Source organism: Netta rufina (assembly GCF_964035555.1).
Source record: "Netta rufina genome assembly, chromosome: 12".
Taxonomy (NCBI): domain Eukaryota; kingdom Metazoa; phylum Chordata; class Aves; order Anseriformes; family Anatidae; genus Netta; species Netta rufina.
In genome coordinates this window covers 19,998,431-20,025,726 of record NC_140135.1, presented here as the reverse complement: position 1 = coordinate 20,025,726, position 27,296 = coordinate 19,998,431, and the positions used below count along the sequence as shown (strand labels likewise).

General features: G+C 44.9%; 1 protein-coding gene across 3 annotated transcripts in view; it reads right to left on the bottom strand.

The window, feature by feature from the left end:
* BRWD3 (bromodomain and WD repeat domain containing 3) overlaps positions 1-27,008 on the bottom strand; it is a 52,669-nt gene extending 25,661 nt beyond the window's left edge. For 2 of the 3 annotated variants that reach the window (XM_084293979.1, XM_084293980.1), the window contains exons 1-15: positions 26,862-27,008; positions 26,699-26,757; positions 26,498-26,527; positions 26,203-26,262; positions 18,882-19,032; positions 16,859-16,957; positions 10,770-10,930; positions 10,383-10,604; positions 8,972-9,072; positions 8,268-8,338; positions 6,847-6,947; positions 4,948-4,988; positions 2,725-2,829; positions 1,289-1,442; positions 647-781 (exon numbers count right to left, since the gene is read on the bottom strand). In XM_084293979.1, coding sequence (XP_084150105.1) covers positions 647-781; positions 1,289-1,442; positions 2,725-2,829; positions 4,948-4,988; positions 6,847-6,947; positions 8,268-8,338; positions 8,972-9,072; positions 10,383-10,604; positions 10,770-10,930; positions 16,859-16,957; positions 18,882-19,032; positions 26,203-26,262; positions 26,498-26,527; positions 26,699-26,757; positions 26,862-26,898 — 1,527 coding nt within the window. In that variant the 5' untranslated portion in view covers positions 26,899-27,008. Of the gene's footprint in view, positions 1-646; positions 782-1,288; positions 1,443-2,724; positions 2,830-4,947; positions 4,989-6,846; positions 6,948-8,267; positions 8,339-8,971; positions 9,073-10,382; positions 10,605-10,769; positions 10,931-16,858; positions 16,958-18,881; positions 19,033-26,202; positions 26,263-26,497; positions 26,758-26,861 lie in introns of all 3 variants that reach the window. The other variant, XM_084293978.1, reaches the window with a different exon arrangement.
* Between the last annotated feature and the right edge of the window lie 288 nt (positions 27,009-27,296).

The following is a 27,296-nucleotide window of genomic DNA, read 5'->3' as shown; positions in this document are numbered from 1 at the left end:
TTATATTTTTCCATTTAATTATTAAAGCCCACTGACCAATGGAGTCATTTTTTTTTCTTTCTTCAATTGCACTGAAATTTCAGAGCAACTTTCAATGCGTGTTCTGAAACAACTACCTAGAAGTCTAATTTTTATGTAATAGAAGATACAGCATGAAGCCTGCATGAAAGAACTCAGACACGTATTAGCTCCTCACCAGCAGGTTTCGCAGCCACAAGTGCCAGGAAGCTAGCTCAGGCCCTGAAGCTGCACAGCTGCATTTGCTCAGCACTGGAATCAAACCAACAGACCTGATGCTGGGCGTATTAAGATAAATGCAGCACAAAGGCAACCGTACCATTTCCCAGACCACAGCACTGTGTTACAACACACAGGCTTACTGGTTTTCATTGTTCTACCCTGGGAATCACTATCATATTCATGTGACCATACACATGGATAATATTCTGTAAGGATCCCACGAAAAAATATACTTTGGTATTGCTTACTGAAGAGTACAGTGTTTTCTTGTTAATATGTAGGAGTTTTTCCCCTGATCCTGCTGTAACACTGGTCACAGTCAGTATATAATGAAATCTGCTTTTGCTTCAGGTCCAGTTTTAGGCGAACATGAAAATAAAAACCACACTTCCCTGACCATTCTTACCATGTTAAAGTAATTGCGAATTTTTGTTCCTTTGTCTATATCCCAAACAAAAATATTTCCATCGTGGCCTGCGGAAAGGACGATCCTTTGGTCGAACGGATGAGCCTCCAGAACAAAAACTTCATCATCGTGACCCTGCAATGAAAGCAGGGTGAAAAAGAAAGTCATGTTTCTCCAGGTAACATCTCCAAACACACTAATATTAAGTGTGAGGATATTTAAACCAGCTCAGTTTACTAGATTTTAGACTAGAACTGTGTCTGTACTAAGCTGACACTTCTGTCAGAGGCTTGGCATTATTACACTGCCCGCTTGGTAAGTACCTCAGACACAGTGGAGATGGAGGAGAGGGGAGAGGAAGTAGAGATCAGCAGCCAGAACAGCTGCAGCCCTTCAATCTGGGCAGAAGCAGTGGCCTCCAAAAGGCTCCCTTGTCAGCCAGCAATCAGCAGGGTCTAGCAGCGTTTTGGTCATCAGCTCCTTTCCCCGGGATATATACTCCTCCCAAAAAAACGCAAGACAGATGGCAAACTTCAGGCTCAAACTTTGCTTAGCAGGAGGAATGAGGATGCAGTTTGGCCTCAAATCATTTTCAGAGTTCATTTATAACAATTTGGGATTATTCACTTGAACTTTACTCACAGATAAGCTATGAAGAAGCTGCCCTGTGGATGAGTTCCACACTTTGAGAAGGAAATTGTTGACTGCAGTGATGACAGTGGCATCATATCTATCCCAAGCCACCATAGTAACCTTCAGCTTAGTCACCTTGTCCTCCCCAGATGCTACATTGTTTCTAAGGAAATTCATAATTTAAAGAAGAAATAAATCAGTAACTACATACAGAAACATTTAACAGCACTGACTCAGAATGAAGTTAGGGAGAGCATGGCTGCCACCGCTGTGACTACTGGCTAATGCAGGAGAATGAAGGATAGCTTCTGCAGGGGTAAAATCCGGAAAGAGAAACTCAGTACCACTAAGATTTACAGTTTTCTTTCCTTAAAAAGCACACATTTTAATCGATAATCCTCACCTACCACAACTCTTTCATTCATGCTATTCAGTTCAGTGCAGTCTTTTCCTACAAGACATTTTTCTTACCAGTCATCAATGGGAGTAAACTCCGTAATAAGCAAAAACTTGCTAAATAAATCCAAATCGTACTTTACCAGTTAGCTTATTAAAACCATAACCATATGAAATACAAATAATGCTGCAAAGAGGAATTTTGCCTAATGGATTTGTCCATCTCTGCTTTCTGTTACTGTGCATGCTCAATTACAAGTCCACTTACAGATGACACCTGAGGACCTCAAAAAGAAAAACTCAAAATGCCAATTGAACCTGAGAACCAGATCAACACATCTCATCTCTTACCTAAAAGCTTAGGGAAAAAATACAGTGTTAAGGCTCACTCTGGATGTGTACTTATGTATTACAAGAAATTCTGCCTTGGAATGAAAAAAGAAATCCAAAAATGTGTTTATAAAGGAAGGTTGTTACAAAAAAGAATCTGTGTCAGATCTCTTAGAAACCTTCTGCATCCTGTCATTTGTCCTCAGGTGAGTAAAATAAGCCTTAATGGCCAATTTATGTATTTATTTTACTGCATTTGTTTACTGGAATGGAACCTGCTGAACATGTCCAAATTTGCATGCATATCAAATATTGTGCTCCTTTTTCTCTGGTTCACCTTTAGTATTCATTGTAATTTTAACTCTACTCTGTAGCACAACAAATAAAACAGCACAGCATCTGGCATAAAATGAACACTAGTGACCTGAGGAAATTGATTATGGCAGTCACTACTAGAACTCTTCTGAGAAATGGCAGAAACCAAAAAATAAAACACTAAGTGTTCCCCAACCACTAGAGTCAGGAATTACAAATGTATTAATAACAACATTATTACGCTAATCAGCTGTGTAACTTAACAGATAGGGCCATGGCATTTCAATACACAAAAAACATGCACTGAAATTAGCTAAAAAACATAGATAATAGTTTTAAATATGATGGAAGTTTTTGTTTTGTGGGTAAGCAATGTTATGAAGTGTGCTTTGTTTGAGTTTTACCCTGTCATTTTAGTAGCCATATCCAGGACTATACTCTTCCATTCTTGCTGATGGTAATGCCAGATTCTTGCTGTTCCATCTCTGCTTCCGCTGACAAATCTTAAGCTACAGAGGGGGAATAAAACAACCAAACAAAAACAAATTATGAAATTCTGAATAAGCATAAACCACTGCTGCTTCTGGTCTAATACCCAAATGTCTGTCTTGGGATCTTACACTCTCACTATTCAGTAGCTTCCCTATGGAGTTGTCCATCCTCAGCAGCAGTGTGCTGAGGGCATGCTAAATCCTGTGCCAAGAATATTTAGGAGTTTGGCAGAGGACAGTCATTCACTCTGCACACACACACACACGTATACATGTACTTGGAAACGCATACTAGTGTATATATTCTTACTCTATATGTTCCCACACACTGGCGTGTTTAACTAGTCATAAAATCTCCATGAACTCCTGCCACAGAAAAAAAAAGGCAGCTACGAAATTTGGCAAGCCCAGAGCACACCCATTCAAGTCAGCACAGAAGCTAGAAATGGCTTTAATATTTTTTTCAACACTTATTCTTTACATTGTTTGTGCATCTCTGATCTAGGGAATATAATTAAAAGATAGTGAGGTTACAATTTTCGTATCAGATTTTGTACAGTATGAAACAGTTTATATCCCACAACATTAATTACATTTGGTTACAGCTAGCAGATGGCCTTGGAATGACTTCAATGTCGTAATTCATACAAGCTGCACATTCCCTTTTTAATGACATCAGCAAATCCCTTGAGCAGTTCATAGTGGCAGCAAAGAAGAAGAAATTACATGCCAGGAGTCTAGCATAAATTATAATACATTAACTTATGGAAGTTTTCACTAAGGGTGAAGACAGAGAAGGGAAACATCCAAGTTGAATAAAAGAGGATAGCCCTGTCTGCGAAGCTGAACACAAGTATTACACAGGTATTTTCATTTTTTTTAAATCCTTCTTGTTAAAAAATAAACAAACATCTGGCAGATGCATTTAACTACATCATAATGCTTTGGCCATTGACGCCTAGAAGTCATTTTTGTTGAGAATTTTTTTTAAAAAGCTTCTCAAGTAATATGCTTTCACTGGATAGCCAGCACCTTTATGAATATATTCCATTCACATGTAGAATCGCATGTAAAAACGATGCAAGCCTATACAATTTTATCTTAATAAATGGTTGTTCCATCTTTTCAGTTTTATTGAATTTTTCATCATGATGAAAAAGTTCTAAAATGCCTGCAAGAAGTTTTCCAGGTTTACTTTGTTTCTATTTCTTTATAATAAGATAAAAAGGAGGTTATAACTTTTTCATTAAAAGAATCACGATAGCATAAAAGAATAATTTTCAGTGCCTACATGACTGAATACCCTCTTTGAGACTAGTGTTCTCAACATCATCTGGAAGGAACTGTTAGTACAATTATACCAGTACATTCCCATATAATTTTCCATGACAAGGATCTCTGAGTACAGGTGCAGTTGCACTGGCAAAGGTACAGTTTTGCTTGGATGGCTCCTGCACGCACACATCCCTTCAGCCTTCTGCCAAGCAAAATAAGGAAAATGAGCAAAAGCTGGCATAAAAACATTTACATTAGGATGTTGATCACTAATCAAAGCTTGTCAAACTGCACTCCAGCACAGCTGTGCTGCAGAAGCTTGACACGCACACATGCCTACGGGCACCTTTCAGCATGAGCATCCTGACTTTGCACAGCTTTAAAAAACAGAAGCTCTGGAGGCAGGAATGGTCCATTCCATAAATTTTAGGGCTGCAGGATTACTATATTCACCTAAACTAACTGATCTGTGTATATGCAACAGTTCTAACTTTCACTCACAACTCTATTTATTTTATATTTGTACTTCAGAAGTAACCCATTCTCTACTTAACATGGCTAGCTGTAAGAAGACGCTCTTACAGAAAAAAAGATGCAAAATATGGTTTCCAATTCGCTCAGTTAAAAAAAAAAAAAGCAAAGCAAAAGTACAGTCAGAGAGGGCTTTTGTTGCTACAGCAGAACTCAGCAAGACTAAGTTTGTAGATATAGCACACATCTTCCAATATGTTTTAAATAATTCATCTAAGATTAATCACAGCCTGTTTGCAGTCTTCCTGTTGCACCAGGTTCTCTCTGAAAAGTGATTTTGACAATTAAATACCGTACTTCTCATGGAAAAATGCCAGGACAGCCACTCACCTGTCGCCATTGTTACAGAACTGGACTGCAACTACTTTGTCCTAAACAAGGGGGGAAAAATAGCAGTAAGTGCTCTGTAAGATGGAACACTCATCCAAAAAGACCTTCATGATGAGCTTCTATTTAGCAATTTGCATCTTTTATACATCTCCTATAACATACGGTCTTACAAATTCAAGAGCAGAAAAGTCACATTTCAAGTTAAAATTTCCCCAAGCAGCCATATCGTGTTAGACGTTGGAACAGACAACTTCAGAGAGGCAACGAATTCACGTCACTCCAGAAGCAGCTCAGAGATGCAAATGATTTCTGACTCAGCCTCCCTGACACTGTTCAGGAGGAGGAAGCTGCAGCAGCTCTGTTCTTGCCTGAGCAGTCTTCCTGCACAGTGCCACGGGACCACACAAAACCCGGGGTAAGCTCTGCCTGGGAACGCTGCACCTTTTTTACACTCCCCTGTTAACAGGAATAAGAATACTTCCAGAGCTCCCAAAGCCTTGTAGGCACAGCACTCGACATGATGGAGAAAGAACTAAACCAAATAAATGATCCCAGGAGGTTTGCAATTTTTAGACATAACATTAAAGCACTTCAAAACACGTTGTCCAAAAAATAAAAAGCAAATTTTGGCTTTATTTGACCTTTTTTTAACTGTTGAGAAACAAATACTGAGCTTTAGACGTGGATTTGCCTTTTTATTTTGCTAAATACTTGTGTTGGCTACACGCACTTGCTATTCTTTACTCCCACTGATGTTTCCAGCTGCTGATAGCCAAGCGTCCAGCTCAGGATTTTTTCAGGGGCAGGCTGACAGCAGTCTGCAGTACCGAGTAGACTTTCAAAAATTAAAGGAATTTCAGTTCATTCCAAAGCTGAACTGCTGAATATGGAAAATAAGTTCTTTTTGCAAGCAAAACATTTGCTACATTTCCTGACTTGAAGCTCTAGCTGCGACTTAAATGAGAGACTCATGGCTCCCACTGAAGTTCAGTGAATCAGTTTAGGTCTCAGCCCTAATCCATAAAATATTGTTAAAGTGGACAGCTGGGCTATTAAGGTTCAAAGATAAATGCTCCAAACTCCTCATCAGTGAGAGCCTTATCAGGGTTGCTATAAGCTGCCCTTTCTGATATATTGTTAACCACGCACATAATAAATAACACTATTATCACCTGCTGTCAGTAACAAATAAGAAATGAAGAAAGGCTTGACACTATGTTAGTGGCTCTTCTTTATCAGCTTTCAATAAAATTGAGACATTCAATGGTTTTAATAGAAACCATCAAGATTCAGAACTCTGAAGCTAAAGGACATTACAAAGATATTTAATATATTTTTCAATTTTAATGAGAATCCTTCTGCATTGCCTCAGAAAGAATGCTCTCAAGTTTTCTTCACTTTCTAAATGAAATTACTGCCATGACCCAAAGTTTGACTGTACACTCTAAAACCAGAATTGATTTTTGTGTGTGTGTGTTTTGTTTGTTTTGTTGGTTTGTTTTTTTTTTGTTACATAGATTTATGTCACAACTATAATTAAATAATCAAGAGTCAACGTAATTGGAAAAATAACATCTTGCATGAAAACTGCTTTAATCCCCCCATTCCCTCGTAGACTTTCTTCCAGAATACAGGAAAACACCGAGTCCCTCAGTTTCCTGGAAGAATATAGGTTTTCCTGAGAGAATAATACACATAAAATGTTTTGCATGCATCTCCTGCCTCAGAGGAATTTAAAAATAAGTATAAATCTCAAGGTATTAAAAAACTGCAGTGTTGAGAGCCAACCAAACTCTAGGGACATAAAAAAATACAAGTTGAATAGGGCATACAAAACCTAGGTCCCTGAAATAAGGTAAAGCAGGGGGGAAAAGAAGTGCTTTCTGGTTCGTCTCTTACCGTGTGAGATTCTAACTCGGCCATTTTCTCTGGAGATTCCGAGCCCAAATAATAAATTCTTATCACGTGGTCAGTACTACCTGTTGCAATGAACATGCCACCTAAGAAAGACAATGTTTTCTGTGAGAAGAAAAGCCAACCGAGTAAAAACTAATTTTTATTACTGCTTTATTGTCAAAGACACATACTGTGGTTTTAAACTGAAAGTTTCAATGTAATAAGAACAGATGTCCTGAAAAAAGAAGTTAACTTTGACAACTTCTGCTTTAATCTGTACTTTCTAAGACCATACCAACTTTAACATAACAATGAAGCATACAACATTTTCAGCTTTATCACAAAGGTTTACAAATGCTAACTACACCATTCCCCCAACAAACTATTCTGCTTTCCCTCAGAAAGTACCACAGTGCTCTCAGTCAGCCTACGTAGGAAAACAGAAGGGGAATAATTTAATATCCTCACTGGTCAATACCAAACAAAATATGTAAACATATCAATTTGAAGTGTATGAGAAATTATTGCTGAATCAGGAGCTTTTTATTCTGTTTAGTATTCTTTTTTCGTGCAATATTGTAATGTGTAGTTTATGGCATTGAAATAGTTTTAGCTATTTAGGATCCATGGTTTTAAGAAAGGAACATGGAAAAGGGTCACAGGGCTCTAGAATAGCACTTGATTTCAGATAACGAAAATTAATGAGAAATTACATAATTTTGCTTGTAAAAAAACACTGTTGTTGAGAATTCAGTGCTGCAACAAAGGATGCCAGTCAAGTTGGTATTTCCAAACACATACAATGGACCACAGGGACCTGGTCACTTACAGATCATTCAGTAGATGATTTTATACTTCATTGTTCAGCACGAAGTACTAAGCAGATTAGTGAATAGCTGCTCACTAACCCAGCCTCACTGCTGTGCTCCCAGCCTGGTACAGGCCCTATTGTTCTGCTACGAAGCAGCATGTGCAGCCTGGGTAGCCAGAGCAAAAGACAGAAGACAAAAGTGTCCCAAGAGAAATACTGGGAAGTACTGAAGGCCAAAGAAGTCTCTAATTAAGGAGAACTGATTCTCCTACCGTACAGCCAAATCTGGGATTGGCAAGTGTGATCTCTGAACAGAGGCCACCTGTCTGGCAGATTATAAGAACTTTCCATTGCAGAACTTTACAGGCTGAAAGCTGTCTGCCTCTGAGGTGGTTGAGCCACGTTAGCTCGGAAGGAAAGAAGGAAGGAACGAGAGGGCAGCTTGAGGCAGACAGCATGGAAAGTTTCCAACAATCACAATTTGGCAGTGCTGTGATTAACTGAAAAAAAGGTTTGATACCACTTGCATTTAAAAGTAGTAAAAAGAAGCCCTGCCACCAAAAGGAATTACAGTTCACAGAATACTTTCAGCTACCTACTAATGCATACATACCTGAACTGAAAGAGGAACAAGAGATCTGAACACCAGGCCTGGACCTCTCTGCAAATTTTACAGGGCGATCCCTACATGCAACAAGACAACATTTTTATTTTTCATTGCTTTAGACCCTCACTGCAACTTAAAAGGTCAGGTCAGTATGTCCATCATAAAACCCTTTATTTCAGAATTCATACCTAATTTTGCTACAGCTTATTTTTCCTTTGTTTAGTAAGAAAACCATCATTTTCTAAATTAAAAAAAATAATTTATTTATCATGATACTCACCAACTTAAATCTATTTAAAACAGAACCTGACAATCCTTTACTCTAATACCATTTACTTCCTATTAAGTGTGGGTTTGATGACATCCATAGATGCGTGTTCGTTGGATTAAAAACATTTTAGGCAAGGACTTGGTCCTAAACATGAAAGCATTAAGTTCTTCCACAGCGCTGCCTACCAAAGCACAACAACCCCAAATAATAGCTTCCCCTCCGGATCGTAATGCCACAGGCTCTGCAACACACACAAGAAAGCGCTCTGCAGTCACACCACAGTGGCCCAGCAGCAAGTCTATGGCAGAACATATCCCCAAGAAACTTGTTCATTGAGAAGAAACAGTCCCTGAATTATCCCAGCATTCCTCTCCGCTCTAAAATTCGGAATAAACTTGTCTTTCTTTTAAAATAATTATAATTATCTGAACAGGCTTACTTAAACTTCATGGTGTTAGCATGCCACTGCCAGAAACAGATTGTTCCATCAGCACCAGTAGAAGTGAGGTATCGTGTTGTGCCTTTTCTTGCTGGAGAGAACTAAAAATAAAGTTTTAAGTTCAATCAGATAATTTTATTCTCCCCTTACATGCTACAATCTTGCAAACGGACATTGACAAGAATTTTTTTCATTAGCACCTTCGCTTTCTCCCCAGGAGTACAGAGAGCAGTATTAGGAACAACCACAGAATCTGAACTTGCACAAAAACAATGACAAGGAAATGGAAAATACCCACTTTTTGGCTAGCAAGTCTGTTTTTACCACACAAAACTTAAACTGGAGACATGAAACAAGCTTAGACACTCTGAATGGGGCAAGAAGATGAGAGAATACCTGTTTAATCCTCTATCTGCCTGGTATTTGATAAAGGAATCACTCATCGTTTCCTCAAAAAGCCATAAATAAAAATTACTATTTTCTAAATAACCAGAGTTTTCCAAAAACCTTGTGAGGGATGTATGTATATGTAAACATTTTTTTAATTTAAGTAAATACATAAAACACAAATCCAAATTATAAAATATCTCCAAAAAATCACCTTAAAGTAAGCAACTTGCAACAGAGTTAAAAATCAGAGGAAAGTGGAAAGTACAGGCAAGAGGGGGAGAAATTAGATCCCCAGAACTACTGGCGTGTAGGAGAAGATTATGATGAATCAAAGGCAGCAAAAGTTCCAGCAGAAAGGTATTCTGAGCTAAATGTCCTCACTCAATCCCTCCTTGATGTGCATAACCTGCCAAATTGCAGGGACTGTCTATTTTTATCCTGGAATTTTCCTTTGTTGGAGGTTTCTGTCTAGCCAATTTATTTTTTTGTTTTTAAAGTAAATAAACTGCCAATTACCAGCCATTACTGACTGTGTCATCTCTACAGAACTGGGTGCAGGAAGTTCAGTCATTTTTTTGCAGCTCCACTGTTGTTTACTGGCACAACTGAAACCGCAAGGGCACAAGTGGAGGTTATCTACAAACCCTCACCTGTGCTGTGGCTGCTCGATGCTACACCAGTGAGCACAGCCCCTTGAGGTACAGGCTAAAAAAACGAGCAAACAAGTAATGTGGAATAAGGATTTTTTGCTGACAGTAATTCCTCTGAAAAGCAAATACTCTCCAGGAATGCTGGAATGTTGGTTCAGTTGCTGCGTAAGGACTGCCACCACAGATTTCTCTCTGCCTCAGCTAGTTCATCTGATGCTCTCAATTGAGAGCAAATCTTGATTTGCCCTCAAGCCGGGGCAAATCTACACTGCCAAACACAGACAAAAAGAGAAGTTTTAGCCCCGGTTCATAATCCACATTCATTAGTATCATTTTAATTTAACAGTTTATAAAAAAACATTATTCCTTACCTGTATGGAAGTAATGGAAGCTGAATGGCCCTGCAGCACTGCGACCGGGGCACAGGTTCGAAGACACCAAACTCTGACAATTTTATCACAACTGCCTGCAGCGAGCAGCGTGTTTTCGTAGTTAACAGCCATGTCAGAAATTTCAGCCGAGTGTCCTCGCAACGTTGAGAGCAGGCGCCCATCGTCTGTAGCCCAGATTTTGACCAAGCAATCATCTGACCCCTAAAGCCAGAAAAATTTCCAAAGATTAGATAAAATAATATACACGTTGTGTGCCCATAACGTCACAAAATTTTGATTCCCTTCAGTTTCTGGAGGCTGTATCTGCATCTCAAGCAGTAATTAAGAGGCTGTTGAGGGACTCCAAAGTAACATTTTTAAACTTACTGTAAAAATCCTTCTCCCACTGCGATCAAAGGCTATGCAGTAAACAGATGATAGATGCCCCAAAATCCTCTTGTGCATCTTCATCTGTTGGTAGGTGGATGTTGGGAACAAGTGGCTGAAGCGTCCGCAGCCAGTTAATTGCCTGGCAGAAATTATATTTACTGGAAGGGAAAAACAAAACAAAAAGAAAGCTAAGACATGGATTTTGTCCAGAACTCAAAGTAAACAAGTGTTACGTTAATATAACATTTGGTAACAACTTCTGTAAATCTGAACCTCTGCCACCTTATCACAAAAGCATGCACGGTCTTCCAAAAAGTGAGCCCACTCCTGAAGGACGCTTTCAATGCCTACCACAACACACACTACATCTGCTGTATTAAAAAAATATTAAATCAAAATAAAGTGGTTGAATGACCAGAAGTCATTCCAAGCATTCAAAACACGAGCAGACAACATAAATACTTATTCTCTGTGGCTTTGGAAAACTTGGTATTAGTAATATGTAATTTCCTTATAATTTTTGGATGACAACAGTTAAAGGTTATTCTAAATGCCTTTTCTTTTTTCTTGTAATGAAAATATTTTTCGTTGTAATGGATCCCAGATCATATGTAAGGGTCAATGGTCTTCTACAGGTTCCCTACAAAACCTCTCTCATTATTAGCAGCAGCGGCAATACCATTTCATTTTAATCACAACGTAATTTAAGAACAAGAAATATGCAGTATCAATGGAAAAAGCTGAAGAGTAGCAGGCGCAAGAAAAAACTACAGCAACAAATTCCATCCTATTGCTATACCTAGGAGCCTTTACAAGAACAACCTGAAATCTAAATGAACAAAACCATCAGGTAAAAACCAGCACTGTTCGCAGGTTCACTGGTGATAACTACGAGTCCTTCCACTAGACAAGGAGAGGAGAAAATAAATATGTAAATAAAATAAATAAATATGTAAATAAAAACTCTGCTGGGACACACCACTGGATGCAGCTCATCGTAGCTGCAGAACACAGGAAGATCCTAATTCTAATCTTTGATCTGACACCTAGTTTGAGATCGCTTTTGGCACTTAATTGTACCTATCCTAATTCATACCACTTCCACTTTTGATTTCAAAGTTTTACGAGTTTTTTTTTCCCTCCCAATGGTACTTAAAGATCTCATGCTGCTACATTGGTGGTTTTGTTGAGTACTTGCGATAGGAGGCTCCCTGAAGAAGCCCCTTATCTTGCCTCCTGCACATTGCACTAGGCAGGGCTTCCCAGGAAGCACACGAAGCTCTCACGCCTTTCAACCCTTTAGTTTAACAGCACAGTGCCTCTGGTTTAGTAGCAGCGCGAACAACTTGATCCGTTTTCTTAATTGTATCATCACATTGCCTGCCCATAAAAAAAAATAAATAAAATATGGAAGATGTTAGAAAAAATCACCATGTCAAGAAGCAGAATTTCAAAGGGTTATTCACTGGTAACACACTTCTGCACACTTGTAAGACTGAAGCATTGACACACAAGCAGACAGAGAAATAGGGAAGAAAAGCGAATTGATGCAGATTTACAGGAAGTGTTTTTGTTTCTCACTTTTATGCTCTGGAATTTGGCCCATTTTTAATCCCTCAATGTAACTAAAATGTCACAATTAGTAAAAAAAAAAAAAAAAAAAGTTGCATGGAAGATGTACAGGTTTGCAAAAATCATCAGGCTACCGCCGAAACCTTATCCTCAGTCAATATTTGTTTTTCATGTAAAAATACATAATCAGCAGTACTACAGAGGCAAAATGCACTAAATTAATTTACTATCTACCTACTGTTCAGCCTATATCTCATACTGTACAGGAACTGTTAAATGGAAACTGCCTCCCCTAGCAGAACAGAAATGAAATCCTTAACTTTTTTCCCCACCTCTTGCAGGAGGATCCAGAGATCCCATTGTGATAAATGCTGTGCAAAGGTACCTTCAGGACTGCCTATGTGTTATTTTTATACATTGCTTAAGTATGCCAGCTTAAAACCTAACTTTTAAAAAGCATTGCATCTCTTTCCCCTTCAGTGGGTAGCCAGCGCAAAGAGGTAGCCACTTGGCAAGCTGGTAATTCTGCTGTGCTTTGCAGGGCTTAAATCATGTAAATACAGAGTAAAAGAGTACCTGCCTTTGGACAACTTCACGTGGCTTTGAAGATTTTTAATCACACAAAAAATCGTGTGAATCAAAACGGCACACTTGCATTTCAAAGTATTCCCAGTAATCACAACACCTTGTGTGTGCAATGCTCCCAGGTGATCCTGCTGGAAATTTACCCCTGCCCATGTTAGGTTTTCCTCCATGGGATTTCCAACAAGGGCTAACAACAGCCTGGCACCTAACTCACAAAGCCTTTCACTTGGTGCTCAGCACCCGTGTTTTCCAGTCAATTCCTAGACTTGCAAGCAGTTCAGCCTCAGAGCACGTAAAAGCCACTTCGCTTTTGTGTGCATCCATTTCCCCATTTCTCAGTCTCCAGTGGATAACTAAAAAACACAAACACTGTTCATGAAATGCTTCCATTGACTGTTTCGCAGAAATACAGACTTCTGGTTGTGCTGTAAGGGCTGTCATCTTTAGCAAAGCAAGAGCACCTTGGAACAAAAGTAGGAAGTATTCAATGCATCTGATCCTCCCTGTGAAAACGCTTCGGGTAGCAGCAACGTGTAGCACACACAAAGCTCCGACTGAGAGCTTTTCCTTCCTACACGTGGTGAATCATCACTGCCTTCAAAGGAACTGCAAGTAACGCTGCCTTCCCCACCAAATAAAAAACAAAACCCTACAAAATACAGAAATCCAGCTTCCAGGTCTCACCATTTTGGTAGGAGATTAACGGGCATAATATCTAAACAGGGAATTGCATGTACATGATGAAAAGCCCTGTAAAGTTTCCTTTTTAATACAATTACATTACTGTACTCAAAGCTTAAAACCATTTAAAAAGATACTACTGAATCCCACACAGAATTAGCCAAATAGCCCTAAAATCTTTTAGCAACCCATCTAATTAGCTGCTGTACTTCGGGCCATACTGGGTGTAACAGCTGCCAAGTCTACCCCCTTCCCCTCACTACTTACTAAGAAAACCTTTCAAAACTGTATTGGTGTTATTTGACATTCAAAGTCTTGTTTTTAAGAAATGAAGCAAATTTTTTTCCAGGCCTGCTTCTCAGGGGAAGTCCTGCAAGGGGCTGCTGGGGAAGGCAGCCCGCTGGCTCGGGCAGGAGCTGGCTTTTTCTGCCGCAGCATTTGGTGTACGCCACCTGGCCCTGCAGCAGCATGGCCAGCTCCCACCCTGGGGACAGGCTGGGGAAAGCCCTGACTTACAGCAGCAGCATCGCAGGAGGTGTAGGAGAGGCAAATTCAACATAAATCAGTGATTCTTTAATTGCAATCCATGCTAGGAGAGGTAACAACGCAAATGTAAAAACCCTTACAGGAACGCTGGCATTGGGCGGATAAAACAAAACCCACAACAGCCCTGCCATGGAAAAAATAAATACAGAAAACAAACATCACAAGTTTCAAAGTTAAGTCACAACTATAGAAAAAACGAAAACACGTCAGTGTGGACAAAGTCACCTAACCGCAGCTGCTTTAATCCCTCCTCTCTCCATAAACCCTTGACTCGCTCCATTTTTTCAAGCCAAAATTGAAACCAGAATATTGGTACGAACACTAGGTTCGGAAATTTCCCCCCAGTATTAAGGGTGACGATTCCACATCGCTATATTTTGCCTTTTGGAACAAGCACCACAACCTCACGACACGGCCACCACGTTTCATGCTGCCAGGGCTCGCTGAGAAGTCGCTGCCACCCGCGTCCGTCTCCGTACAGCCCAATTTCTTGGGCACGGCCACCATGCAACGAAGTTTCTGGGCCAGAATTTTGGGGGTGCTGCTTTCACTGCGTACAGCTATACGCGTGTGAACATGCTCATACATGGGTTAAAATACTTCTGGTAACCAGCTACAGAGGGCAACCGTCCTTCTTTCTGATCTGCTCTGTGTGGCTTACAAAAAAAGCCTCCGACAAACCCCATGCAGTACTCAAACCCAGGTTTATCATCCAGGAATAATCACATTTCTGAGCTTCTCTGTGACCAATCTTTTCGTTTTCTGACTGGAAGAGACAACGGGAGTCCCAAACACAGCGCTACAGCAAAACCTGCAAAAAAACAGCCTGCAAGGCCAGCCTTGCTGCGTTCACCGTGCTGCCCTGTCAGCAGCAGAAAGCTACACCAAGGAGGACTGTATTCTTCTAGAAACCAGTGTTTACAAAAATGAATTTCAGGCTATGAAAGAAAGATTTCCAAACAACACTTTTGTGTTTCTTAATAGCAATTCGTGGAGAAACATCAAAACCAACAAGACATTCTGCTTGTGAAGTCAAACAGCCACCAGCCAAGCAGCACAGACCTTTGTCATGACAGCATGCCAATGCTGACGTCCAGCCCGTCACTGCTGATCATCAATAACAAAGCATATTCCAAAAACACGCGGTCTGGTTCTCCCCTTATGATGGGGTTGATGCAGGAGTACTTACAGAAATACAACTTCTACAGAAATTGAGTTTGTGCAGTAAATCTAAATCCAGCTGATTAGCAACCCACCAACCCAACTGCTAATTGTACAGTAACTTCAGAACCAGCCTAAAAGGATAAAAATAGAGGTATGCACAGAAGTAACCTTACTAATATATGGAAATAGTTATTTATTTTTTAATTTCCACAACATAACCCAAATTGTTTCACAGTGCAGGAAAAATACTAATGTAATAGTTAAATATGAACCAGGTCTAGGCAAATACCCATTTCTCTTTCGACCACAAGATCCATATTAACTTTGCTATCCTGTCACTGCTGCCAAAACACCACAGACCCCATGCAAATTGCACTATCAATTTCATCCATAAGCAGCCTCTACATTGTCCCTTTCGTGTCAGACAAAGGTTAATTTTTAGTAATGAGAGGCAGGGAGAAAGTGCAGCAGCACAGAGGAACAGACGTGGCAGAAGCAGAGACTCATTCTGATCCCTGAGTCTCCAAAGGAGGAACTGCTGATGGAAATCTCCTTAAAAAGAGAAATTATTTCCAGAGATAAAATAAGAATTGTAACCAGAAGGAAAACTACACAAGGTACTTTCAATATTCTGCTTTTTAAGTTAAATTAATAGTGATAGTTGGATGCAGTTCAGTAGAAAGACTTCCCTTTAGAGATTTCCATTTAACAGATAAGAGAAACCTACGTGAACGGATCCCCTAACACACCAGGAGAAGCCTATACATCTGCACAAACACTCAGATGGCAAACACAGATAAAACACCCTAAGAAGAAAACAAATCACGACAGACAGCACCTATATTTATGCCTGCAAGAATCAAATTTCTTTGCTATAAAAGTGGTTAATGAAAGTTTAGACTGTGCAAGAAAAATACTTTCCAGTTTAAGCAAAGTAGAGCTCTCTGATGATGTATAAGCCGAATGCCTAACACACATCTGAGTTTTATACAAGTTCTTTAGCGGGGTGGACATCTGAAGCTGAAGCAGTACAAATGTTGGTTTGGTGATTATTTCCTCTTTGGAGAGGGATGTTGCAAGCAGTCTGTTTTCTGTCACAACTGAACTGAACTGAATTCTTGAGACAAAAAAGTTCTCTGGGAGCCAGGCGCTTTGTTCTGGCTGAGGTTCCCGAATAAGATTGCCTCCACGCCTGTAACCGTGCCTGTTCAATCCCGTAGGCATACACACATGTTATGTAGGCATATCATAAAGATTCGAGCTTATTTCCCCTCCAAAGAGGAAGGTGACACGCAAAGCTTTTGAACATGACCACAACGTTTTAACATGTGTGCATACGTTACAGAAGAATCAAGCCAGAATAGTGCAAAAAAGGGTTATTCTATTGTGAAAACCCTTTTTTAGAGCAATTCATGGTGACATATCAAAAAAGCCATTAAGGAAAACCCCTATTCGCGTTTCAGACGGTAACTTTAAGTTGGAATATTAATAAAACTACAGAGAAGGAAAAAACACCTTGTTTGCGTGTCAAGACTCACCCACGTTTGGTGGTTTCCCATAATTTACAGGTAGTTCGGGAGGCCGGCCTCTGTGGAGAGCTGCAAATGCAGATCCTTTCCATAGCGTGTGTCGGAAGTCTGCACAGGCAAAATTAACAGCAGGTAAGTGAAATGAACAGCCCAGCTGGGCCCAACTGCCCAATTTTCCCTAGAATCAACAGCATCAAGCACCGTTCCCAGCGTCTTTTGGGTCATGTCCCAGCCTCCAAGTTCAACCGTTCTCTTGGAAGAATAAGATTGATCTTTTTAAATAGTTTGTCAAGAATTTAACAGTGAGAGGAAGCAATATGACTGAAAGCGTCTTCAGCTTGGTTTTGCTTCACTTTGGTAAGAGTCTGATATGCTGGAAGGAAAGAGAATGCAAGAAGTAGGTGCACTTGGTATGAAGCTGAGCTCTGATGTGTTTTTAGTCCTTCTGGAATCCCAATACATGCAGGATCTCTCTTTATGAGCTGTACATTTGAGAATAAACACGCATATACATGTGTTTTCTCCTGGAAAAGGGGAGAAGGGATTTTTTTTTTCCAATACATCTGTTTCTTTGCAGTCGGTGGCAATATGCCCTACTTTCAGAGTTTTCTCTGCACCCCAGCACCCCCCAAAAACCCTGTTTTTAAAATGAAGACTGTTTTCTTTAAAGGCTCTCCAGCTATCTGCTGCCAACTGGCCTTAGAGAGCCTTCTTTCTAGAACAATAGTGATTTTTCTGAGACTGTTCAGAGTGCCTCAGAAATTAGACCTGGACTTCTTCCATTTCTGGCCATCTGGAAGGAGAGAAACGAGCTTCCACAGCGAGTAAGGACTGAAACAGAAGGATAGTGCCACAGATTGGTGGCTCTGCGCATCACCATTTAGATCTGTGACTGTGATGCCTGCAAGTTTACGTGACTCAGAGACCCCTGAGACCACCTTCCGATTACAACCCAAAACGTACCACGGAGTATTACAATGATGCACCTTAACAGCACCACTTACTTCCTAAAATTGATCAAAATAACTAACTGCTAATGGGAAATGGGAGCTTCATACCGAAGCAGAACTGGGAGTAAAAAAAAATCCACGTGTGTCAATTGACTCGGACTGGAAGGTCCTGCCCTCCATCCCTGCCCTGCTCCCAGGTCGTTGCTCCTGCTGCCTCTCGTCACCTCCGGCACTCTGATCCTTCCAGGAGCTAATTTAATTCACTACAATAGCAGTAATAAATTTTGCAACAGTTTAGCTCTCTGAATCAGCAGTCACAGGATCAGATAAGTTCTGGCTCCTACAGGGGAGAAGTGGCAGGGGCAGGTAGCGAGGAGGGACAGGAGGAACCGCTCCTTTCAGTAGCAGATGGCTCTCAGATCCACTCAGTTCTAACACAAAAGTCTGCTTTCGGGATCATTATCTCAAGCAGAGCGGTTTTTCAAAAGGCCTGGCCTGGTGTTCTATTCACGAAGGGAACAGGGGATTTTGGTCAAATTAACTTTAAGCAAGGACAAGCAGGAATTATCACCAGAGAACCCTCTAAACGCTGCCCCAAATGCTACCCTACCCTTCAACCTGACGGACCCATGCATGGCCAGGGAGCCAAATAATGGAACTTCTCAGCGTGAAAAACAGCCCAGCAAAACATAAATTCTGCTGGCTTCTTTCAGACACACACGTGCTCGGGCGTATGAAGAAAACGGCTATTTCAGATGGATCGAATCTCTAATCCAGCTCATCATTTACACAATCCTTGGCCCAAGGTGCTAGGGAGGGTGGGGAGGGGAAGCAAGTAGCAAGATCAGGCAGCAACAGCCGAGAGCTGCTTCGGGTGGCGTTGCCAGCCCAGAGCAGGTATGTGCAACAGGACCAGCACCCGCTGTGTTTTAGCAGGACTGCAACAGGAAAGCAGGAGCTGACAGGCAAACGAGATAAACCACGGCGCATGCAAACAAGCACAGATCGCGCAGCAAGAATTGAAACAAAAGGGGGTTACTCATCAAAACCCAACGCAGCCACGCGTGCATGGGGAATCTTACCTTTTGCTGCCCGTAACAGAGACTGCCGCCCAACGCCTAGCAAGGTCTGCACACCTAGGACACTCTGGGGGATCTCCTTGTCTAAGAGCGGTCCCAGCCTCTCACAGATGCGAAGAAGATAATCCGGAGGGATGTGTGCATTGACAGCCACCTAAACAACACAGAAATTTGTTTTATTCTTGCTTCTGCCGGTATTTTTCTCCCAGCTCATACTCTAATATTCAAGTTCGTTGTTGAAATCAAGTCTAGCATGAAAGTGGTGGAAAAAAACCTCCGAATGAATTATACCTAAGATGTCTTTCAAAGTGCCACAGAGCGCTGAAAAAGTCAGACTAGAAAATCAAGGTAGCAACAGCCAGAGTCATAATTTAGGACAACCTTCAATTCCAAACAGAAAATCCCCAAAACTCAGCGTTCTCAGGGCAGTACTCTGATCAAACAAAGGATTGCCTGGGGACTTTTTCTGAAGTCTGTTTTGCCCTTTAACTCCTTCTTTTCACATGCCGCACGTCTTGCTCAGCTGAGACGCCCTTGCCCCAGTCACACCACTGTAAGCAGCACCCGTAGCACAGCCTAAACACCCTAAATGGGATCCTTACAGCAACTCCCAGCCCCCAGTTTTAGCAGGCAGGAATAGGTACCTCTAACACCCACACGTGTCAGCTTCCACTTCGTCATCCTGAGAAAAACATTCTTCCTTTTCCCCTGTAGACAAAGGCTGCTTTCTCCAGAGAGACAATGGTTTTTCCTGCCAGTCTGTTCGAACAGCAAACAAACTGTGCCTCGTTAACCAGAACGCCCTGCATCTGCCCGACTTCTGCTACATTTACTAGCTGGCAGCAAAAACTCAGCATCAGAGCCCATTTAGCTCCTTCAAGGCAGGACACAGAGCCACAGACATCTCCTTCACGAGGACCAACAGGAACAAAAAAAGTAGCCGTGAGTGGAGACTGATAAAAAAGTTTCATTTGAGCTATATAATTGCTGTATCTATCGCAGCATTACAAAGAACATGACGATACTAACACAGATTTCTGTTTTCCCAAGCCACAAGCCCCTGCCAGGTAATACTAAATAGTACCTGACGGGGCCAGAGCTGTGTTTATTGTACAGAAAAAGCAGGCGCATGGCCATGAGCGCCCCTCTCTCCTACAGGACCACTTCGGATGCATCCAGGCGCACGCCGGTGCTGGTGACAGGCTGTCAGTTCCCTCCTGGCACTGCATGGCCAGCTTCTGTCCAGCTGCAGCATCCCCCAGCCTGATTAAATCCTCAAAAAAGTCTCTCTCAGCACCGGCTGCGGCACTCAGCTAGTGCAGAGCAAGGTGCTCCAGCTCCCCAGCTCAGAGAGCACTCACCCAACAGAAGGGGAAGGATTTCTGCCAGGTTCAGGAAAGCTTCCAGATTCACACGGGGCAGAGCTGGTGGAAAGGAAGGAAGAGGACCACTGCTTTGAACCGCACAGCACCCGCAGCCTGGCCCAGCCATCCTGGTCACCTGCATCCCCTGGGGAACACCAGCCCCCGGCGCACCAGGGAAACAGCAGGCAGCAGGAAGGAGGAAAAGGAAACTGCTTCGCTCAGGGGTGCTGCCAAAACGCTGCTCGCTGAGCCATGGCATCAGGCAGACGATTGCTGCAGGTCGTTGGGAAATCCCTCGCTCCAATTGGGCAGCAGCAGTGGTGCTACGGAGCCCAGCGCGGTGAGTCAGCTGCGTTACGATGCAGTCACGGCAGCACCGAGAAGACTTTAACCAAAAAAGCCAAGCCTTTCCTAATGGCACACACAAGGTGTCATTTAACTAAACCAAAGCAAACTCCTCCAGTCCGAATGGAAACTCGTAGAGCCTCTGGGTCGCTGCCTGGTAAAGGTGTGCAGGTCAATAACAATCCACGTGGGAGCTGAGCTGCTCCAAAGCCCCAGGCTCTGCTGGAAAGGGAAGAATCGTACCTCTGCAGGAGAAATAAACCTGAGGGCTGCACTAACACGGTCCCATCCCAGGAATTTCCACGCAGTGAAACGGTGAGTTGAGAAGAAAGGCCGTACATGATGCAATGGTTGGCAAAATGAGATGAAAGGATTCGCTGGACTTCTGTATTTGTCCATCCCTCTTAGCCATTGCTCAAATGCTAGAAATATCTTAATGACAAAAAAAAAAACACACACACACAAAACTTTGTTATCCTGTGCTAGCCTCCCTTCGCTGTGTAAGGGGAGGATCTGAAACAAAGGCAGTCCTGAAGAGAAAATCTGAAATTTGCCAGCTTCAGGGTACGAAACGCTGCTTCACATCGCTGATAATCAGTAAGGTGTTTCTCAGTCAACAACTGCCCGTTCTAGCAAGTCTTCAAACTCACAAGATAAGAAGAAAAACGGTACGCAATGCAGAAGCAGTGAAAACTTACATTTTGCTTTTAGGGTAGAAAGAAACCACCACTAATATGCCATTTCAGAAAGCCCAAAGCATTCTCTCAGTGTGCTGGATGGAAACACCTCCCTGTTCACCCAGGAACACGCCAGTTTTGAAGCATCGCCCCTGTTCTGTGCCTAGCGAGAGGCGCTGAACTAAACTTGGCAGCAAACACCCTGCTTGGGGCCGGGGCACGGCTCTCCTCACACAAAAGCCAGGTTTGTTCAACAGGCAGCCCTGCCCAGCCCCGTGCACCTACTCCGAAGCGGGAAGGCACTTCACACACGGAGATTTCTGCATTCAGGCAGTTCATCACGGCGAGCACGGCCACATCTGCAGGCCTGCCAGCGCTCAGAGGTCGAAGATGGATGCGCCAGGCTCGCCGAGCATGTGGCAGTCGTCTGCGGCTGCCTGGTGCTGATTTGTCTGGGCGACCCAGGCGCTAAGCAGCTCAGGCTCCCAGACATCTGGCTGCTCGCTGCCCAGACCAGGAGAGTTGGCAAATCCAGCGTGGAGCCAGAGTTCAAGCAGCACGAGGGAGCTGCTGAAGCAGCGAGATTTCAGCGCTCGGTTTTACAACGTTGGAAACTTCTCTGAGCAACTTCTCACGGGGCGCACATCGCCCAGACCGAGCGCCTATCAACGTGACCATGGGCCTTATTAACGAGCCCTACTCATCAGACGTGCCACCCGCCAGCAGGACCATACCTGGCTGAAGAAGAAAGGCCGTAGGGTTCTTCTCCCCATCACTCACGTGTTTGCACGGGGCAGAGAAGCCCCAGGAGGCAGCCCCTGACCTGTAGGTTCCCACCGCTGTTGCTACCAAGCAGCTACACAGGCAGGCAGCACGAGAAGTCCGTTCTCCCAGAGATTTTTTTTCCATAGTAACTTCCAAATCAAATGCTTCAACTGCAGCCCTTAGCCAAACCAGCAATTCTGTTTGCAGGTTCCCGAAAGAACTTGAAACAAATATTCCCCCTTCACCTCTGCATGAGGTAGCCCTAAGTGGGTTTTAAGAATCTTTCCAAAACACAAAGCTGCAAACGTATGAGCGAGAAAAATGAAGTCTCCCAGATCAGATTCTTGTTAAAAGGACAGAAAAAAGCAAAGCTTAACATCAGTTACAGCCACACCTTGTAGCCCAAACCCCATGAGGCAAAATATAATACCGGTAAGGACATTATCAGCTCCCCATATGTATTAGCAAGTATCTCCAGAATATTAAAAACTGGTTTAGAAAAAAATTAGAAAATGAGAAAAAAAAAAAAAAAAAGATGGAAACAAACAAGTAATACAAGTCAAAAAACGTGTTAAATAAAATAACTTGGAAGAGCTGAGCAGGCTACGTGAGACCCAGTTCCAAAGACCGGGATAAATTGTAAAGAAAACCACGTTTTGTTGCCTTATTTTGGGAGAGATGGGTTAAAATGTCAGAGCACAGGAACGCCACAGCACCATGGGAGCAACTGCACAGGACGTGGATCTTACAGATCTAAAGGCTTTCAAGAATGGGGTAAAGTGGATATGCCCTTGTGGAAGCAGAATGCAAAGAGGATGCTGCAGTGCCAAGCAGCAGCAAATAAGGCACGGTGAGGTTAAAGTCACGGCAGGGTTAGGGGAAAGTCATGGCCCTAAACCTGTCCGTGCTCCTGCTGTTGGCACCACTACAACGTCATCTCAAAAGCTGCTAAGAAAAGGGTCCACACTGGCCAGCCGAGACAGGCAGGAGGCTTGTTTGTTGCAGGGATCAACAAACCAAATCCCCTGGTATTAGCCTTGACAGTTTCTCCTCCCGGGAACGTTTCAATAAACAGGGAACAAACAAACAAAACCACAACTCTTTGCCATTACTACTGGTAGGAAGATGCCCGTGTTCCCAGGGGCTGGCACCAGGAAGCCCCACGAAACATTGCTGCGAAGCTGGAACTCCAACTGATGGAACTGCACCCGATGCAGAAGCTGTTTGGATGTAAAACCTGATGGAAGTAACGCTGAGAGCAACGTGGACCTGCACGAGCTCCTGCACACCAGGGCCTCCGTGGGCAGGAGGTTCTGCAGCAGATCTCTACCCTCCAGAAACCATCCGACACTTGTCCCGTTTGCCAAAACACCAATCAGTTCGGAACCAATTGACAAACGTACCCAAAAGCAGCAGAGGAGACCAAGAGGACCGAGGCAGCTGAGCAAGCAGGAAATTACTCAAGACCTCAAATATGGAATCTCAGCAAAAGGAAGCTCCGACACCGGGCTTGCACAAGATGTCAACAATATGCAAATACACGCAAATTTAAAAAGCCATTAGCCACTCAGCTTCCCTGGAGAGGGTGGCTCGGAGCCACCACGCCACCAGATGACATTTTCCTGAGGTGACAAAACTGTAACATCTCTCTGCTGCTAATGCTGGGATTGGCAATATCTATAAATAACAGCACCTCGGCCTCACAGCTCGCTTTAAATCAATGCAGACGGACGAGGCAGAACCTCGAAGCCAAATCCCATAAGCTGTTCCACGCCAGCCTCTCACGGATGCAAATTCCCCGCTCAGATACGCTGTCCAACAACAGCTGATTTTCTGCGTGCCCTGAAATCAGGCCTATCTTCAGCACGGAGAACAAAACGGGCTTGGACAGAACAGACGGTCCTGCGAGAAGTTCTTGAAAGCCAGACGAGGGTCAGTCGTTTTTATCGGGAATAAACAAAGATAATTTCGACCAGCAGTCCAGGGGAGACTGTTGTGATAATCTAAGGCAGCTCAGCTCGACTTGTCTGCCCAGCAGCTGGCTACACATTAAACTGCTGTGGTTAATTTAAAATGGAAGTACTAATTGCGTGCAAGTCTGACATACCTAAGACCTTCCTAATGAGGGCGAGGACCCTCCCCTTTACGAGCTCGTTTCGTGTCCCACGACCACCAGCAGCCAGCAACAAAGTGAAAAGTGCTTGGAGCACGCAGACCTTTGGAGTACACCTGGGCGCTTACCTCGACAGGCAGCCACATGTTGCACATAAAAGCACTCCGAGGTGGAAATAAACAGAAAGACAAAGGGAACCCAAACACACAACCAGCTCAGGTTCTCTGCAGGCTTTTGCTCACTGGAAACAATTCCTATTAGTGTATCTTGTATCTGGCTTGCAGTACCTGACATTTAAAGTAAGAGAGCAAGTTCAAATAAAAAAGAAAAAAAAAATCTCAACAGGGAGATTTCAGTTCTTTACTAAAAGCTTGAGGGATGGGGGAGTAAACATTGCCTGGACAAAAGCCGCCTGGTAGGCGATTTGGTTGTTACATCTTTATCATTTCCAAAAGCCCTGAGAGCAGCACCAACATCCTCAACAACAGGACTACCAGCATATTCCCCCAGAAATACCAACGCCAGCCTCAACAGCCGAACTGAGAACGGAAAACAAAGTTGAAACATCAGCAATTAGAACAATAAATTCTCTGTCACATTCGCAGGAGCAGGATATCAGGCAAACAAACGAGAAATCTGACTTCTCTGGGTTTGTAAACTCCCATGCAATTATCTCGGGCCCGCCTGCCCAGCGCAGTTGCAACACTCGGCAAAGACTGGAACTGAATTTGTTTGCCTGCTTCTAAGCAGTCAAACAGGAGAAATGGGTAGAAAAAAAAGCTTCATCCCCAAACGCTAGCGTCAGTAATTACATTTTTTTGTTCACGAGGTGAGCGAGATCATTAAAACGAAGCTCAGAGTTATTCATTCTCCACAGCCCAGGCCTTGTCCTACACATTACATCCATCCACCTGGCTAGCACTGAAGCCAAGCAGCTCGGGTTAGTATAGGATCATGTGCATTCAAAGGGCCAAAAACCAAACACATCAAATCCAAAGGAAAGGGAGGACAAGCCTTTCCTTCAACATCCTTGTCAGTGAAAGCTTCGGTCTGAGGATCCATAAGGAAGCTCAGCTCACCCCACCTAGCATCTGCCAGCAAGGATTCCCGTAACGGTCCCGTTCCTCGCTGTAAGTCTTGTTAACAGCTAAACCAAACTAGAAGAGAGGCCATCAGAAAGGATCGCTGTCGATTAGCTTCAGATAGAAGAAAAACCAAGCTCTGATAGCGCTGCACACCACGAAGCAGCTCCCCATCAATTCCAAGCCTCCCCTCACGCCTCCGTTTCCCATCTGGGACATTTTACCGAGAAGGACGTGGCCGCAGCACTGACCCCCACCACACCAGGGGAGCTCTGAGGGCTTCCCTACCACACCCCAGGGGCCGAGAGGAGCAAACCCAGGCGGCACCACAACCGCTGAGGCCAAGCCGAGCCCGAAGGCTCACCTCCCACCTCCCGCTGCCGGGCACGGCTCCGCCGGGCTTTTTCCTCACGTTTTCCACACAGGGCCCGGCACAGGCCGCGACCACGGGCTTGGTACCGGCGGCTGTGGCCGTGCCGGGTCCCTCAGTGCCCTCAGGGCCCGGCTGAAAGCGGCGCCCCCCCCCCCCCAAGGGGCTCCCCCGGCCCCCCTCAGGCCCGGCCCCGCCGCCGCCGGCCCGGCCTCACCTCCACCCCCCCCCACCCCTCCCTCAACCAGTTCCTCCGCCGCCCCGCAGCCAATCAGCCGCCTCGTTACATCGCCGCCCGCCCCGCTCCGGCTTGTAAGGCGCGGCGCCATTCGCCGGGCAGGGCTCCGGTACGTGCCCTCAGATAACCCCGCCCGGCCCCACAATGGGCACCCCCGGTGCCCCCATTACCCCCCCGTTACCCCCCCATTACACCCTCACACACCCGTCCTGGCCCCGTTCCGAGCCACGGCCCCGTGGGGCGCAGAGCAGCGTGGGGGGGGGTCCCGGGCTGAGGACATGGGGGGGGGGGGGGGGGCACGGAGCCGGTACCGGAGGGTTTTGGGTTTTTTTGGGGTGTGTGTGGGGGGGTTTATGGGGTGTGGGCTCACCAGGTCCTCGAAGCTCCGCCGGTGCTCCTTGCCCTGCCAGTCCAGGCGCCGGGGGATCAGCTGCGGGGAGGGACGGGGGCGGCGGTCAGACCCCTCCCTGGGGATGTTGGGGGGGGGGGGGGGGGGGGCAGCTCCGAGCCCCCCCCATACGGCTCGGGGCAGCCCCCCAAAAAGGCTCAGCCCGGCTCTCCCGGCCGTGCTTCGCCCCCCACACCCCATCCCATCCCATCCCATCCCATCCTGGGCACCGGGGCTGTGCCGTGCCGGGACAGCTCAGCCCCCGGCTGCCCCTTACCTGGTGCTCCTCCAGCTCCTCCACCAGCACCTGCGGGGACAGGGCAGCGGCACACAAAGGGCGTGAGGCCGGACACCCGCAGCACCCCGGCTCTCCCCCCCTACCTCCCTCCCCACCTCCCCACGGCCCTCCCGCTGCCCTCCTGCCCCGTCCCGTCCTGCCCCGTCCCGTCCCGTCCCCGCCCGGCCCGGCCGCGCTCACCTGGGCGGATTTCTTGCAGGGCCCGGACTGCAGGAACCTGGCGATCAGGTAGTAGAGCTCTGAGAGAAGGAGGAACAAGGAGGGAGAAAGGGACGCGGTTACAAAGCAACCGTGCAGCCACCGAGCCCCCCCAATCACCCCCCAAGCCTCCAGCGCTACCCACCGGCTTCCAGCTGCGTCGGGGCGGCCGCTGCCGCCATCCTCCGACGGAGGAGGAGGAGGCCCGGGGGTGGGGGGAGAGAAGGGGCAGCGGCGGGTGTCTCCCCGAGGTGTCGCCGCTCCTCCTACAGCGGCCGAGCCCCTACGGCCGAGCCCCGGTGCGCGGCCGAGCCGCTCGCCCCGCCGCGGCTCCCCGCCGGCTTCATGGCAGCGCCGCCGGCCCCGCCGCGATCCCCGGCCCGCAGCGCGCAGCGGCCCGCAGGGCGCCCCGCCCGCCGCACGGGGGCGCTGCCGGGAGCCTCCCGCAGCCGGGGAGCGCCCAGGCGGAAGAAGCGGGCAGGGGAGGACCGGGCATGGCCGCGGTTCCTCCCCCGCTTCCTCCCCCGGTTGCTCTCCCGGTTTCCTCCTCCTCCTCCTCCCCTCACGGTCCCGGCACGGG